Source organism: Rhodotorula paludigena (genome assembly GCF_050403205.1).
Source record: "Rhodotorula paludigena JCM10292 DNA, Rt_paludigena_JCM10292v1_ctg3, whole genome shotgun sequence".
Taxonomy (NCBI): Eukaryota; Fungi; Basidiomycota; class Microbotryomycetes; order Sporidiobolales; family Sporidiobolaceae; genus Rhodotorula; species Rhodotorula paludigena.
In genome coordinates, this window is record NW_027481455.1 from 357,149 (window position 1) to 370,524 (window position 13,376).

Consider the following 13,376-nt stretch of genomic DNA (forward strand, 5'->3'; position numbering starts at 1 on the left):
TGTTGTGCTTCCCCTCGCCGTCTTTGCAATTTCTCCGCACATCTTTGGCTAAAGACTCCCGATGGTACGAGTAGTGAGCGACTGGCGATCGTTTGTCTGGTTGCTACGAGGGAGGAGGTGGGTTCGGCAGGCGGGACCGCTCCCGAAGCTTGAACGTCCGCTCAATCGCAGCCTGTGGGACAATGCCACGGAATGAGCGGTCAGGCAAGACGCCTTGCAGAGATGAAGCGAGAGAGAGCACCGACGCACAGCGCTCATGTCCCAATTATAACGGCTCAAGGCCCGTTCCTGCTCGACCTCGCGCTCGTCCTCGCTCTCTTCACCCTCGTCATCCGACCCACTCTCGCTCTCCTCCGCCTTTTCCCGCTCCCTCTTCTTGGCCTTCTCCGCACGCTGCCGCCTCCGCTCCTCGACGCGCTTGCGCCTCACCTCTTTCCGCGCCTCGTCCTCTCCCAGCGGCCGCTGCTCGACGATCTTCCCGGCCTTGTACAGCCGCAGCAGCGGTAGATCCAAGCTCGTCGGGCCCGTCGCGAGCCCGAGGTCGGAGAAGGCCGACGCGCACTCGGGCGCCGAGGCGTCGAGGAGGCAGAAGCGCAGCGAGGGCGCGGAGTAGAGGTTCGAGAGGTACGCGAGCGAGTACTGCAGGTCGCGCGATTTGGACGAGTAGTCGGCGTGGAAGAGGGTCAGGTGGAACGCCTCCTTCGAAGGTGCAGCCGGAGGCGGTGTGGACGAGGATGGAGAGGAGGCGGGAAGCTCGACGATCCGCGGTGCCTCGCCCGCCGCATCGCTCTGAAAAGTACTCGCTGGCGGAAGGAGCAAGATCTCAGATTCGAATTCCTTTTGGGAAGCGCGGAAGGCGGGTTAGCCAGGTCAAGTGGAGAAATGCGGGAAACGGGAGCGAGGGAAGGCAGCGTACATCGCCCGTCAGGGTGCGCAGCTTGTGCGGGCCCAGGTAGGGCGGTTGCGGGAAGAGAAAACTGACGGCTGCACGGTGTCGAACGGGTCAGTCCGGACAGTAGACGATGCAAGGCGTTCAGGCCCCTGCGCAACCTCACGAAGTCGACGCACCGAACCATGCTGCGACATAGGCCACGATCCAGTACGCGGACAGGCCGATCTGCTTTGCTGTAAAGGCCAAGCCGCAGAAGTTGAACAGGCGGATCTGCGAGGTAATGGTCGCGTGCAGCGTCTCTGCACGTCGGGTCAACTTGTTGCCCTCCCCGTCGAGGCGATTGCGTGCGTCGCACCGATGTTGTCTGAGCGTCTCCTCGCTGCAGCTGTCAAAGCCAGGACGACGGGTGCCGCCAAGATGGCCGACGAGAGGGTGGGCGACAAGGGGAGCGAGACGGCGAGGGCGAGCGGGAGCGGGAGGCACAGGAGCGAGTTGAGCCAGTAGTGGGCGTGTTCGAGCCGGTGCAGCTGCGCCTGCACTCGCGCCATGTCTCGCTGTCGGCAGCAAATGTATTCAGGTCAACCTTTGACCATTTGCAGCTGCTTCCGCTTCGAGGTTGACCTTGTCCGCACTTGTCCCGCTCGCGCCTGGCTGGTCCTGGCTGCGCGTGCAAGGCTGCCAAGAGCATGGCTCGGCCCTCGCTGCTCCCCGTCGCGCTCGTCTGCTCGTGCATCATCCTCATCGCCGTCTGGAGGGCAAGCCACCAGAGCCCCACAACCTCAGAGTGCGTCCCCCCGCTCCCTGGCACCCGCGCAGTCAGGCTCACGAAGCTCGTCTGCCCACGACTGACCGTCTGCACCCACCAGCAACCCCGACGAAGCCCCGCTCGATGTCGACCCTTCCCTCCTCTGCGATCCGTTCGCAGAGCCAGGCTTCCTCCACTACGACCCCGACGACCCGATGCAGGCGCGCTGGATCCCCTACAGCCCGACGTGCGAGCCCGCGGCCGACTGGGTCTCGCTCATCTACAAGCGCGACCTCGAGGCCCTCTCGTTCCTCGCCAACCGCACCATCCTCGTCCTCGGCGACTCGGTCGACCGCAACGGACTGCACCACATGGCAGAGATGATTGGGCTCCCGCGGTACTGCGTCCCGTACGACGACTTTTCGAAAAAGGGCGTCGTGCCCGAAGGATGGGACGAGCGAGGAATTCCCTGGGTCATCGAGATTCCCTGGACCAACACATACTTTACGAACGGGTTCATGTACGGGCTCGTGCGTCGTCATTTCGTTTGGTGTTTGGGGTGAGGAACGCGGTTGGCGTATGAAGCGGGCCTTGCCCACTTTTGACGTCGACCCGTTCAGCGTTGCCAGCCGCGTGCGATGTTGACCGCATATTTGACTTCCGTGCAGGACGATGAAGACAATTTCCGCCAACAGCCGGACTGGCATGCACCGGGAAAGGCAGAAGACCGCGTCGACACGCTCTTCAAGGCGCACACCGATCAACTCCCGTTCCCGCCCAGCTTCATCTCGCTTCATTCTGGTTGTGCGTGCGACTTTCTCTCGTCTCCTCATCCAGCTCGAATCGACGCTCGGACGCCTGAAGTTGATTTGCGTTGTTGACGCACTTCCTTTCCCTATCCCTCTCGCTTGTGCAGTGTGGGACCTCGCCTTTTTCGGCCGGCAAGACCGCGGCACGCACCTCTCGACCGAGATCCCGCTCACGCACGAGCGTGTCGACTGGTGGCAGCGCCGCTTCAAGAGCCTCATCGCGCACGTCAACGCGACCTGGCCCGAGACGCCCATTTGGGTCCGGAAGCTGCACCGCGTTGGACCTGTGGGAGGAGCGAGCTGTGGGTCCGCGTCGCGCTCTTTCTGCTCGTGTTTTCTCCGCACCTGGAGACAGGCTGCTGATCAGTCCTTGACGCGACCGGCAGACGACTGGCGGCACACGGACAAGGAAGACCTCGGCACCAAGGAGAAGTTTTCCAACTTTTTCACCGACATCCGGATCCACACGATCCGCGAGATGCAGGAGCAGGTCGTGCGCGACGTCGGCGTGCCCGCGTACGACTTTGGCGACGTGTGGGAGGGATGGCAGAGCCACCAGGACATGGTGCACCCGCAGAAGGTGCGTTGCCTCCTGTACTTCCGCCTGCTCTGCGCACTATCCTTCCACGCTGTACGCGTCGAGCGCGCAGTGCTCCTGCCTCAGCTGTGTTGCGGTTGCTCGGATTTAAGTTCCAACGTAACTCATGCTCTCGTCCCCTCCCTCCCTTGCGCAGTTCCCTGGCGGGCCCGCCTACGTGCAAGCGCTGCTGCACCACATCTGGATGGAGTCGCAGGGGCGGGACCAGTGGCGGCTGTCGAAGCGAAGGCCGCTTGCGCCGCTCGGGAAACGGAAGGGGACGGTGGACGAGGCGCTCGCGAAGAGATAGACGGGCCGCGCTTGTCGCAGTGCAGTGTATTGTTGCATTTCGGTACAGTCGAGAGAGACTGGCTGGAGGGACATTGCGCGAGTGCGACGCGTGCTGGCTGTCGGATGCGGCGCGCGACAACGACGAGTGTCGGGCTCGAACCTGCTCGACCCGCTCCTCGCGCGCCAGCCGAGCAGTCGAGTGCGCCTGAGCTCTGTGCAGTAGCAGCAGCGCCCCCCGCACGACCGAGTATCCCTGTGCTCGACTTGCCCTCGCCTCCCCGCTCCTCCTCCTCGCTGTCGTCGTTGTCCCGAAGGTCGCGTCGCACTCCGCCAAGATGCCCGGCTGCTCGCTCGTGGCCATCCTCGACCTCAAGGGCAAGGTGCGCGCGCCCGTTCCCTCCTTGGAGCCAGTCGCTTCCGTCTGCATCAGCCAGCGACTCGCGCGACGTGCAGGACTCCCCTGTCCTCGCTTAGCGCTCGTGGAAGTTGACGTGGGCTGACCCGCTCTCTCATCGCGCAGTCCCTGATCCAGCGCTCGTACCGGGACGACGTGCCCGCGAGCGCGATTGAGCGCTTCCTCCCGCTCGTCCTCGAGCAGGAGGAGGACGGCGCGTACGTCACGCCGTGCTTCTCGAGCCAGGGCATCAACTACCTCCACATCCGCCACAACAACCTCTACCGTGCGTTCCCCGCAGCGTGCCGACCTGTTCTTTCTTGTTGCCTCGACTGACCCCCGCTTGGTGGGGTATGCAGTCGTCGCACTGACCAAGAAGAATTCCAATGCGGCCGAGATCCTCACCTTCCTCCACAAACTCGTGTCGGTGCGGCTGCGCTCCTGCCTTTACAGTGGCGCGCAAGTAGCTGACGTCGCGATCCGAGCAGGTCCTGACCGAGTACTTCAAGGAGCTCGAAGAGGAGTCGATCCGCGACAACTTTGTCATCATGTGCGTTGCTTTCTTGTGTGCTAGATTTGCCGGAAAGAGCTGACCGTGACGATGCTCTACAGCTACGAGCTGTTCGACGAGGTGATGGACTTTGGGTACCCGCAAACGACCGAAAGCAAGATTCTGCAGGAGTGCGTCTTCCGTCCTTCCGCTCTTCGGCGCTCGTAGACTGCACAGGGCTGACAATCCGCCCGCGCGACCTCAGGTACATCACGCAGGAGTCGCACAAGCTCGAGGTGCAGGTGCGCCCGCCCATGGCCGTCACCAACGCCGTCTCGTGGCGGTCCGAGGGCATCCGGTACCGCAAGAATGAGGTCTTCCTGGACGTGGTCGAGAGCGTCAACTTGCTGGTGCGTCGCGAACCTCTTGGCGTTGCCCGCGTCGGGCTTCCCTGCCTTCCTTCGGCGCTGTTGCTGATGATTGCGTCCGGCAGGTCAACGCGAATGGCAACGTTGTGCGGAGTGAGATTCTGGGTGCGGTCAAGATGAAGTGCTACTTGAGCGGGATGCCGGAACTGCGATTGGGACTGAACGACAAGGTCATGTTTGAAAACACGGGGCGAAGTGCGTACTCTTTCCTATGCCCCCGGCGCCGACTTACCCGCTGTTGCTATGCGTGCCCGCAGCATCTCGCGGCAAGGCGATCGAGATGGAAGACGTCAAGTTCCACCAATGCGTGCGCCTGTCGCGCTTCGAGAACGACCGCACCATCTCGTTCATCCCGCCCGACGGCGAGTTCGAGCTCATGAGCTACCGCCTCAACACCCAGGTCAAGCCTTTGATCTGGGCCGAGGCGCTCATCGAGCAGCACTCGGGGAGCCGGATCGAGTACGTCGTCAAGGTGCGCCGGTTCTCTCATGCAATGCTCCCCACTCTCGGCTGCGTGAGCCTGACTCGTCCGCGGGCGCGTGCAGGTCAAGGCGCAGTTCAAGCGCCGCTCGACGGCCAACAACGTCGAGGTCTACATCCCCGTGCCCGACGACGCCGACTCGCCCAAGTTCCGCTCGTCGGTCGGCACGGTGCACTACGTGCCCGAAAAGTCGGCGTTCGTGTGGCGCATCAAGCAGCTCGCGGGCGGGAAAGAGTTCCTCATGCGCGCCCACTTTGGCCTGCCGAGTGTCCGAGGAGGTGCGTTTCTTCTCCATGCTTTCCGCGTCGTCCTTGCACGCACTCGCCAAGCGCATGTACGGAGCAAGTCTCGGGCGTGCGGTGCTGCGCTGGGTGTCCGAGCGCTGTCAAAACTCGGCTGACCTCCCGCCCGCCTCGCTTCACGCAGAGGAGCTCGAGAAGCGGGCGCCCATCTCGGTCAACTTCGAGGTCCCTTACTACAGCATCAGTGGTATCCAGGTGCGTCAGATCACTTCGTTTCGCTGCCCAGCGGAACAATCTCCCTGACTTTCGGTGTATCTCCGTCCCCTTCTCCCCTTCTTGCGCCTCTTCAATCCTTCGTCTCCACCCTCGTCCGACCTGCGTCAACCAGGTCCGATACCTCAAGATCGTGGAGAAGAGCGGGTACCAGGCACTGCCATGGTGCGTGACTGTCCAATCTGCGGTCGGGAGCCCGCCGCCACCGACGCGCGTCTCAAAATCTCACCGAGCTGACCTCGACCGCCATCCACAGGGTCCGCTACATTACCCAGAACGGCGACGATTATACCCTGCGCACGAACGTCCCGGCGGCAAAGGGCACCGGCGCATCCGTTGTCGGGTACTAGGACCTTTGTGCGCGTGACGATGTTGGTTTTGACTTCTGTAACTACTGGATGTGCTGCCGTGCCGCGTTTCACGAACTTCTTACGGACTCTATGCCTTTCGCGCGCTTCACTCTTTCGCGTGCACGCTGCAAGCTCGAGCGCCACTCACAGCAACCTTGCACTCGCTTCGCCTCCTCTCCGCTGCGGCTCAGAATACCGCCTCCAAGTCTTGCTCGCCTGCAGGCTCCGCGTGTCCTATGTGCACCTTGTAGCGGACTGCAAAGTGTCTGCGCGTTTGGCGGACGAGACTGCGTCGCTGTCGCGGCTACGGCCGCGGAATCGCGGCGCAGTTGCGATGTCTTTCACTAGCTGCCATGACAGCCCTCATGTGTTCGGTCGCGGATGATGTTCACGGAGCCTACAGGCCGGGTGTGCTTCCATCACCGCCGGGTTGCGCAATGCGAATATAAATGCACAGCGAGCAGGAGCTCTAAACGAGGCGAGATAGTATAGTGGTTAGTACAGTCGGTTCTGACTCGAGCACTTCCGACTAACCTGGGTTCGATCCCCAGTCACGCCTTCCCTTTTGCCGGCGGGCCGGCGGGATTGTTCTTGGCTTCCAATGCCCTTTTCGCCCGCTTGCATTCTGCCAGCCACGAGCCTGGTGGGCGCTACAGGACACAATCACGTCACCACACTTTTGCCCGGGGGCAATTTGCGCGCGACAGGCGACGCGCAACGACGCGTCGGGTCCGTTTCGCGATCCGGTCGCTGCGCTCAGCGCTTCTCCGCCTTGCTGAGTCCACGGCGACTGATTCGCGCGTGAAAAGCAACGCGCGCACCTCGTCCAGACCAGCATCATCCGGAAGCACCCCGCGTCCCCTTTCACACGAGCCTCTTCATCCTTCGCTCAACGGCCGCATCTCACGACTCTGTCTGATGGCCGAAGCCGGGCCCAGTACACCCCTCTCGAGCCGCTCGGCGCCCGCCGGCTCGGGCGGGCGGCACCTCAAACGCCTCTCCCTCTCAACTTCGTTCTCGCCATCGTCACCTGTCGCCAATGCATCCCCGCTGTCAGCAGCGACGAGCCCGTCAAGCGCGAGGGGGACGCCTGGGACCCCTGCGGACAGACGAGGCAACCATGGTGTGCGCAGCTTGCGGCTGAGCATGAGTGGTAACCTCCCCTCGCCAAGCTCTTTCGCGTCTCCTCCGGCACACAATACGCCCGACGCGCCTGGAACCAGCGGCACGACCCCTCTCGATGGCCAGCACGCCGCGCACGAGCGCAGCACCTCGCCGACTCTCCTCCGCCGCTCCGCCTCGTACCGCACCGCCGCCTCACCCGCCTCTTCCCTGCCCCCCTCCGGCTCCGCCACGCCGCCGCCGCTCGACGGTGCACGCACACCGCGAAGCGCACATGGCCGCCGCGGCGCCAGCATCAGCTACACGGGAACCAGCTCGCTGGACGGGCTGAATGGGCTGGGCTTGCTGGCGGGCGGCGCGAGCGGCGAGAACGACGGTCCGCGGCGGTCTCTCAACGGCAGTGCGCCGTACGCCGACGAGTCTCTCGGGAGGAGCCGAGGCCGCATGTCGCTGAGCGGGGTGCAGGAGGAGGGCGAGTCGCACGACCAGGCGACGCATCCGGCGGATGACATCGCAACTTTGTCGAGCGCACCCCGCGCCTCAGCATCGAGCTCATCAAATGCGATCCCGGCACAGGCGACGCTCGTCGAGCAGAATGCCGACTTGCTCAGCTTCATCGCCAAAAAGGAGCGCAAGTGTCTGGACTTGCGAGAAGGTTCGTCTGCTCTCTCTGGCTTCATCCGTTCTCGTGCATAATGGCTCACGCTGTCCGTATGACAGAGCTCAAGCGGCACGAAGGCGAGCTGGCGCTCCTCAAGAAGAAGTGGGAGTCGATCGTCGCTCGCTCGCTGCAGCAGCAGCATGCACAGCAATCGCACTCGCCCAATCCGTCTTCTCATCCGCGCCATCCTTCCATCTCAACCGTCTCGTCCGCTTCGCCTCACACCTCCCCGTCTCCTCGCCCAGCGGCGACTCTTCACGCGACGCACTCGCTCGATCTTTCCCTACTCTCGTCAACCTTCGATGCGAGCGACGGCGACGAAGGCCAGATCTCGCCAACCGTCGAGATTCCAGAAAGCGTCAAAGCTGCCGGCACGTGGCTCAGCGGCGCGCTTGGGCGCGTGCTCGAATCCGCCGTGGGCATGCCGCCTCCAACTGCGGAGGACGAGGCAACTGCGAGCGTGATGCCCAACGGCCTCGGCATCGTCCAGGAGGAGGAAGAGGAAGACGAGCAGGACGCGGACCGTGTGCGGCGGAGGGAGAGCAAGGCGAGCTCGGTCGAGACGGACACCGGATCGCTCGTGAGCGGAGCGGCGACGCAGACGACGGCGCCGAGCTCGGTTGCGAGCGAGGGCACCGTCTCGCCGGAGCAGGTGGCGGGCTTTCAGTCTGCAGCTGCACCCGCATCGCCTGTCATAGTCTCGCCTATGCGCCCGAAGCCATCGACGCCCCGCTCTGCGTCGCCCACCGCTACCCGCCAGCGCCTCTTCACTCCGCCACCCGTCGCCGGTTCGACGCCTCCCTCCGCTGGCAGCAGCATCTCACACTCGCGCTCGCGCTCGACCGCGCTCGACGCGCTCTCTGGCGGCTGGACCTCTCTGGGCCGGCGCCTGACGCAGATCGGCGACTCGGAGACGTTCCGCAACTCGAAGCGCGCGACTCTCGGCCTCGTCGAGACGTTCGAGCAGGGCCTCGCGACCGCCTTGGGCCCGCTCGAGCCGCCGCCGCTCGAACCGCTCCCGCCGCCCTCACCGACGAGGCGGCCGCAGCGCAGATCGTCCCTCGCTGCGATGACGGGCCCGGGCGGCGAGCAGCAGTTGCCGCGCGAGCTGCCGTCGCCCTTCCTCGCCGCTCAGCCGCCGACCGCCGCCGCCGCCGACCAGCAGCACCCGGCACCGCACAAATCGCCGTCCCGCTCTCCCGCGCCGCTTCCTGGCCCCGTCCCCGGACAAGGCCTCTCGAGTGTTTTTTCCACCTTCACGAAGAGCGCGTCGCTGAGCGCTTCGGCGCCGCCTTCGTCCGCCCACGAGTCGAGTCGGCACGCTCCGCCGCAGCAGCAGCAGCAGCAGGCGGGCGGCGCGTGGGACTGGAGCGCGTTCCTCACGGGGTCGGCGTCGACCGAGGGCCTGGCGGAGCAGGCTATTGGGGGCGAGAGGGAGAAAGGGAAGGGCAAGGAGCGTGAGACGGCGGTGGAGGACTGGCCGGGCTGGTGACGCACCTGTGCTCTGTGCTCCTCTCCTGGTCTCCTCTGGGGTCTCTGTATCGTGCGTGGTCATGTCGTGGTCAATCTTCTGTCTATTTCTGCGCTCTCGCCTCACTCACATCGCCTGTAGACCATGTCTGTTCCTTCTCTATCTCTTTGATACACTTCGCATCGCGGCCCTGTTCCGCTCTTTCCGCGCATCGCACTTTGGAAGGAGCGTCCTTAGCCAGTCCAGCACTCTGGAACCTGAACGTTGGAATAGTATCGGTCGTCTGCTCGTCAAGACGCTTCGCTGGGGCTTCAACCTCGTCCCTCTCCTCACGTCGATAGAATTCGCTCAAAGAGCTCACTTCGACGCTGTTGTACCTCAAGGCTTGTGCACAAGCAGCCGGCAGAGCTCACGAAGCGCCTGTCGACGGTCCAGGGCTTCATCAGCGAAGAGCAACTACAGGGACCTTCGTGGTGCGTTCTTCGATTCGTGACCGCACAGATGCACTCCAGTCGCTACGTATGCGTTCTCTGTGTATGCTGTAGCTGTACAAGCCGCGCTCGTGCTCTTGATGTGGCCCGGAACTTTTCGAGGAGGCGGTGGAGATGAGCTCAACAGAGTGACACCAGCTCGTATGCCAGTGGGCTGACCTGAGCAGCGTCTTGACAGGTCACTCGTATCCGCTCACGATTCAGCGGCTCGTCCAAGCTGCGGCTGGGCTCGCACGCCCGCTCTCGTCCTTCCCGATCCTCCTCGCCCGTCGCTCGTTCGCTTCGACCGCAGTCCAGCCTGCCGAGGCATCAAACGCGAACAGGATGACGGAGCTTGCGCCCGCCGGAACTCGCTACTCCGTCAGCGTCCTTACGACTCATACGGTCGACTCGTCTCCCTCCCTCCTCGTTGCGTTCGAGAACCAGCGGTACCTCTTCGGCACGCCCGAGGGCTTCTCGCGCATCGCGCTGCAAAACAAGGTCGGCCTGCGCAAGGTCGGGCACGTCTTCCTCGGCGATTTGGCGCAGAGCGGCGGTCTCCCCGGCTTTCTCTTGACCTCCGTTGAGGCGGGCAACGACAAGATCAAGGTTTTCGGGCCGCGCGGGACGGACCACCTTCTCGCGAGCTGCAGGTTCTTCACCAGAAGGTACGCTCCCTGTGACTCACGCGTCGTCAGCTTCCACTGATCCGCTTTCTCGCAGGGATAAGCTATCGCTCCAGGTGACCTCGCCGCCGCCTACTGCCTCAACGTCCACGGCAACGCTTCCCGAACCGCTGCATGCCGACTCCAACCTCATTGTCTACGCTTTTCCGCTCAGCGCCTCAGGCGAAACTTTCGTCGCCGAAACGACTGCCATGCAGACGGATGATGCGACTCCTCGGCCGCCCTCGGCTGACGACCACACGAGTCCAAACGGTTCGCTGAAGCGGAAGCGATCTTCGACCTCTCCTTCTCCGCCTCGGCGCGTCAAATCGCCTCCCGCCTCGCCGACATTCGCACCAACCTCTGCCTCCTTCAACCCGTCGCGCCTGCGCGGCGAAGACGCTGTGGAGTGGCGCAAGCTTGTCCTGCGCGACATGTTCCGCGGCTCGGCGTTCGAGCCTGCGCCCACTCTGCCGCCTGTCGACGCTTCCGGGCGGCGCCCGCAGACGCCTGCCTACCTTCCGCAACCTCTCCCGCCTCTCCCGCGCGACTTCACGCCTGATGCGCTGAGCTACCTCGTCGTCGGTCCGCGGCTGCGCGGCAAATTCCTGCCGGAGAAGGCGCGCGCACTGGGCGTCAAGCCGGGCAAGGCATTCAGCCGCCTGATCGCGGGCGAGCGCGTCTGGGTCCCGGCTGTGTCGACTCAGTCAGAAGAGCAGCGCACTGTGGGTGGCAAAGACGAGCAGGGAGGGAAGAAGGAGTCGAAGAAGGAGCGTGCCGAACGGATGAAGCGGCAGAAGGCGGCGGCGGAGGCGGCAGAAGCGGCAGCCGAAGGTGCTGGCGACGGAAGGTGGGTCGAGGCAGGGGAATGCATGGAGGCTGGCCAGGATGGCACCGTGAGTTGACCTGCTCCGCTTCTCTGGCTCACATGGCTGCCACTGAAACGCTACACAACAGGCCTTCCTTGTGCTCAACATCCCTACGCCAGCACATCTTGCAGCCCTCGCCTCGACCATTCCGCCAGCCCGCCTCTCGACTGAGTCCCTTGGCTCTTACGTCGCTTTTCGCGGCGTTTTCCTCTACATTGGTCCCTCAGTCATCACTTCGCCGGTGCTCGAGAGCTACCTTAGCACCCTCCGCACCTCCTTCCCCGCTCTCACCGTGCACGTCTCCTCCGCCGATTTTGTCGGTGAGGGCAAGAATGAAATTACGTTCGGGCCCGCCTCGCTTCTCAGCCTCCGCCTTCGCCAACTCGACGAGCAGATGTTTCCGCTCCCACACTACTCGTTCCTCCCGCCAGACGCGCCGCCTCCTCCGTCCCTGCCAACCGACATGAGCATTCTCGCGCCGAACTCGCACTTCAGCTCGACTCTGGCCCCTCTTCCCGCCGAGAAGTCGCCCTTCGGAACGTCCGCTCGCACCTTCGAGTTCGACGTCCCGTCACCGCAGGCAGACGCCGAGGCAGCGCGTCTTAAAGGTCCCGAGAAGCCGGTCGAACTGCAGCAGCGCGCTGCGGTCGCTTGGTCCGAATACGTGCAGAAGGCCGAGGAGGCGAAGGAGGCGGTCGCCCGTCAGACGGAAGACCGCCAGAGCCGAACGGCCGAGGACGGCTTAGTCGTCCCTGCGTCGGAGGGGTCGCTCGTCGTCACGCCGCTCGGGACCGGCAGCGCTGTGCCGTCCAAGTATCGTAACGTCAGCGGCACGCTGCTGCACCTTCCGCGAGAGGATTCGACGGCGCCGACGCAGTACATCCTCCTCGACGCGGGAGAGGGTACGTGGGGCCAGATTGCCCGCCGTTTCGGCGAGGACGGTGGGCGGGAGGGTAAGGATTCCGCCGAGGACGTACTGCGCGGGATCAAGATGGTCTTCCTCAGCCACCTGCACCAAGACCACCATGCCGGCATGTCAATCATCCTCAAGAAGCGTGCACAGGTGCGTGCACGCTTGATTCTGGAGCGTGGCTGATTGCTGATTGTCCTGTTGGAAGCTCGACCCGCCGCCGCAAGATCCGCTTGTGATCGTGGCTCCGCCGAATGCGCGCATCTACCTCGTCGAGCAGCACCAGCTGTTTGACCTCGGGCTCGACCACCGTAGTAGCACGGAGCCCGGGCGCCGAGTGCACTTCGTCGACAACTTCCTCGTCGAGCCGGGCAAGACGCTTCTGCCAGGAAGCAAGATGTGCGAGCTGCCCTTTTTCGCCTTCCAACATCTCGCTGATTGCCGGACTACCAGGGATATGGCGCTCGAAGGGCTCAAGCAGTGCACGGGACTTACCGAGATCACGGCGGTACCTGTGCTGCACCGCTGTCGCGCGTGGGGCGCCGTCATCACGCATGTGTCGGGCTGGCGGACGGTGTGCGTTGCTCGTTGACCAAAGACACCGCTCGAGTGTTGACTATTCTTTCGCAGCTTCTCTGGTGATACAATGCCTTGCGAGGCGCTGGTGTCCGCAGGCCAAGGCGCTTCCGTTCTCGTGCACGAGGCGACCATCGAAGACGATATGCCGGACGTCGCCCAGGCGAAGGGCCACAGCACGTTCGGACAAGCAATCGACATTGCGACTCGGTGAGCTCATTCCGCATCGTCAAGCCTCAGACGCAGCTGACGCATTTTGCCGATGTCTCAGTATGCGTGCCCGTCACCTCCTCCTCACCCACTTCTCAGCCCGCTACCCCAAGCTCCCACCTCTCTCGACCGCATCGGCGAGTAGCGACCTTCCGCGCCCGACCGTCGCGACCGCCTTCGACCTCATGACGCTTCGGCTTGACGAGTTCTGGAAGGTTGAGCAGTACCGCGATGCGATGGACGCGCTTCTCAGCTGGGACGAGGCCGAAGACAGGAATGACGGCGATGAGCTGAGCGGCAAGGAGCGCACGCTCGGAACGAGCGCGGACGATGAGGCGATGCGGGACAAGGCGCCAGCCAAGTCGAAGAAGCAGCAGAAGCGCGACAAGAAGGAGGCGGAAGTCCAACTGGCTGCAACGGCATAGAGTGCCCCTTCGCAATGCAGCATAA

The 13,376-nt window shown here is 63.8% G+C and overlaps 5 protein-coding genes across 5 annotated transcripts; 4 read left to right on the forward strand and 1 right to left on the reverse strand.

Moving 5' to 3' along the window:
- Positions 1-103: 103 nt before the first annotated feature.
- On the reverse strand, positions 104-1,440 carry JCM10292_005186 (uncharacterized protein; the record flags this gene model as incomplete). Its single annotated transcript, XM_076646085.1, has 5 exons — positions 104-172; positions 250-837; positions 917-984; positions 1,069-1,191; positions 1,248-1,440. 5 exons carry the CDS (start codon positions 1,438-1,440, stop codon positions 104-106), a joined length of 1,041 nt encoding a protein of 346 aa, XP_076508364.1.
- A 138-nt stretch (positions 1,441-1,578) lies between these two features.
- On the forward strand, positions 1,579-3,333 carry JCM10292_005187 (uncharacterized protein; the record flags this gene model as incomplete). The annotated part of the gene is made up of 6 exons (XM_076646086.1): positions 1,579-1,676; positions 1,759-2,167; positions 2,306-2,441; positions 2,554-2,748; positions 2,833-3,026; positions 3,181-3,333. The coding sequence occupies 6 exons, from the start codon at positions 1,579-1,581 to the stop codon at positions 3,331-3,333; spliced, it is 1,185 nt and encodes a 394-aa protein (XP_076508365.1).
- Positions 3,334-3,649: 316 nt separating this feature from the next.
- On the forward strand, positions 3,650-5,972 carry JCM10292_005188 (AP-1 complex subunit mu; the record flags this gene model as incomplete). The annotated part of the gene is made up of 12 exons (XM_076646087.1): positions 3,650-3,694; positions 3,835-3,994; positions 4,068-4,135; positions 4,197-4,258; positions 4,321-4,389; positions 4,464-4,608; positions 4,692-4,821; positions 4,884-5,098; positions 5,172-5,385; positions 5,534-5,604; positions 5,738-5,787; positions 5,879-5,972. The coding sequence occupies 12 exons, from the start codon at positions 3,650-3,652 to the stop codon at positions 5,970-5,972; spliced, it is 1,323 nt and encodes a 440-aa protein (XP_076508366.1).
- Positions 5,973-6,890: 918 nt separating this feature from the next.
- Positions 6,891-9,247, forward strand: JCM10292_005189 (uncharacterized protein; the record flags this gene model as incomplete). Its single annotated transcript, XM_076646088.1, has 2 exons — positions 6,891-7,749; positions 7,815-9,247. The coding sequence occupies 2 exons, from the start codon at positions 6,891-6,893 to the stop codon at positions 9,245-9,247; spliced, it is 2,292 nt and encodes a 763-aa protein (XP_076508367.1).
- A 794-nt stretch (positions 9,248-10,041) lies between these two features.
- JCM10292_005190 (ribonuclease Z) lies at positions 10,042-13,351 on the forward strand (the record flags this gene model as incomplete). The annotated part of the gene is made up of 7 exons (XM_076646089.1): positions 10,042-10,364; positions 10,420-11,257; positions 11,319-12,293; positions 12,349-12,539; positions 12,594-12,716; positions 12,771-12,926; positions 12,988-13,351. The coding sequence occupies 7 exons, from the start codon at positions 10,042-10,044 to the stop codon at positions 13,349-13,351; spliced, it is 2,970 nt and encodes a 989-aa protein (XP_076508368.1).
- Between the last annotated feature and the right edge of the window lie 25 nt (positions 13,352-13,376).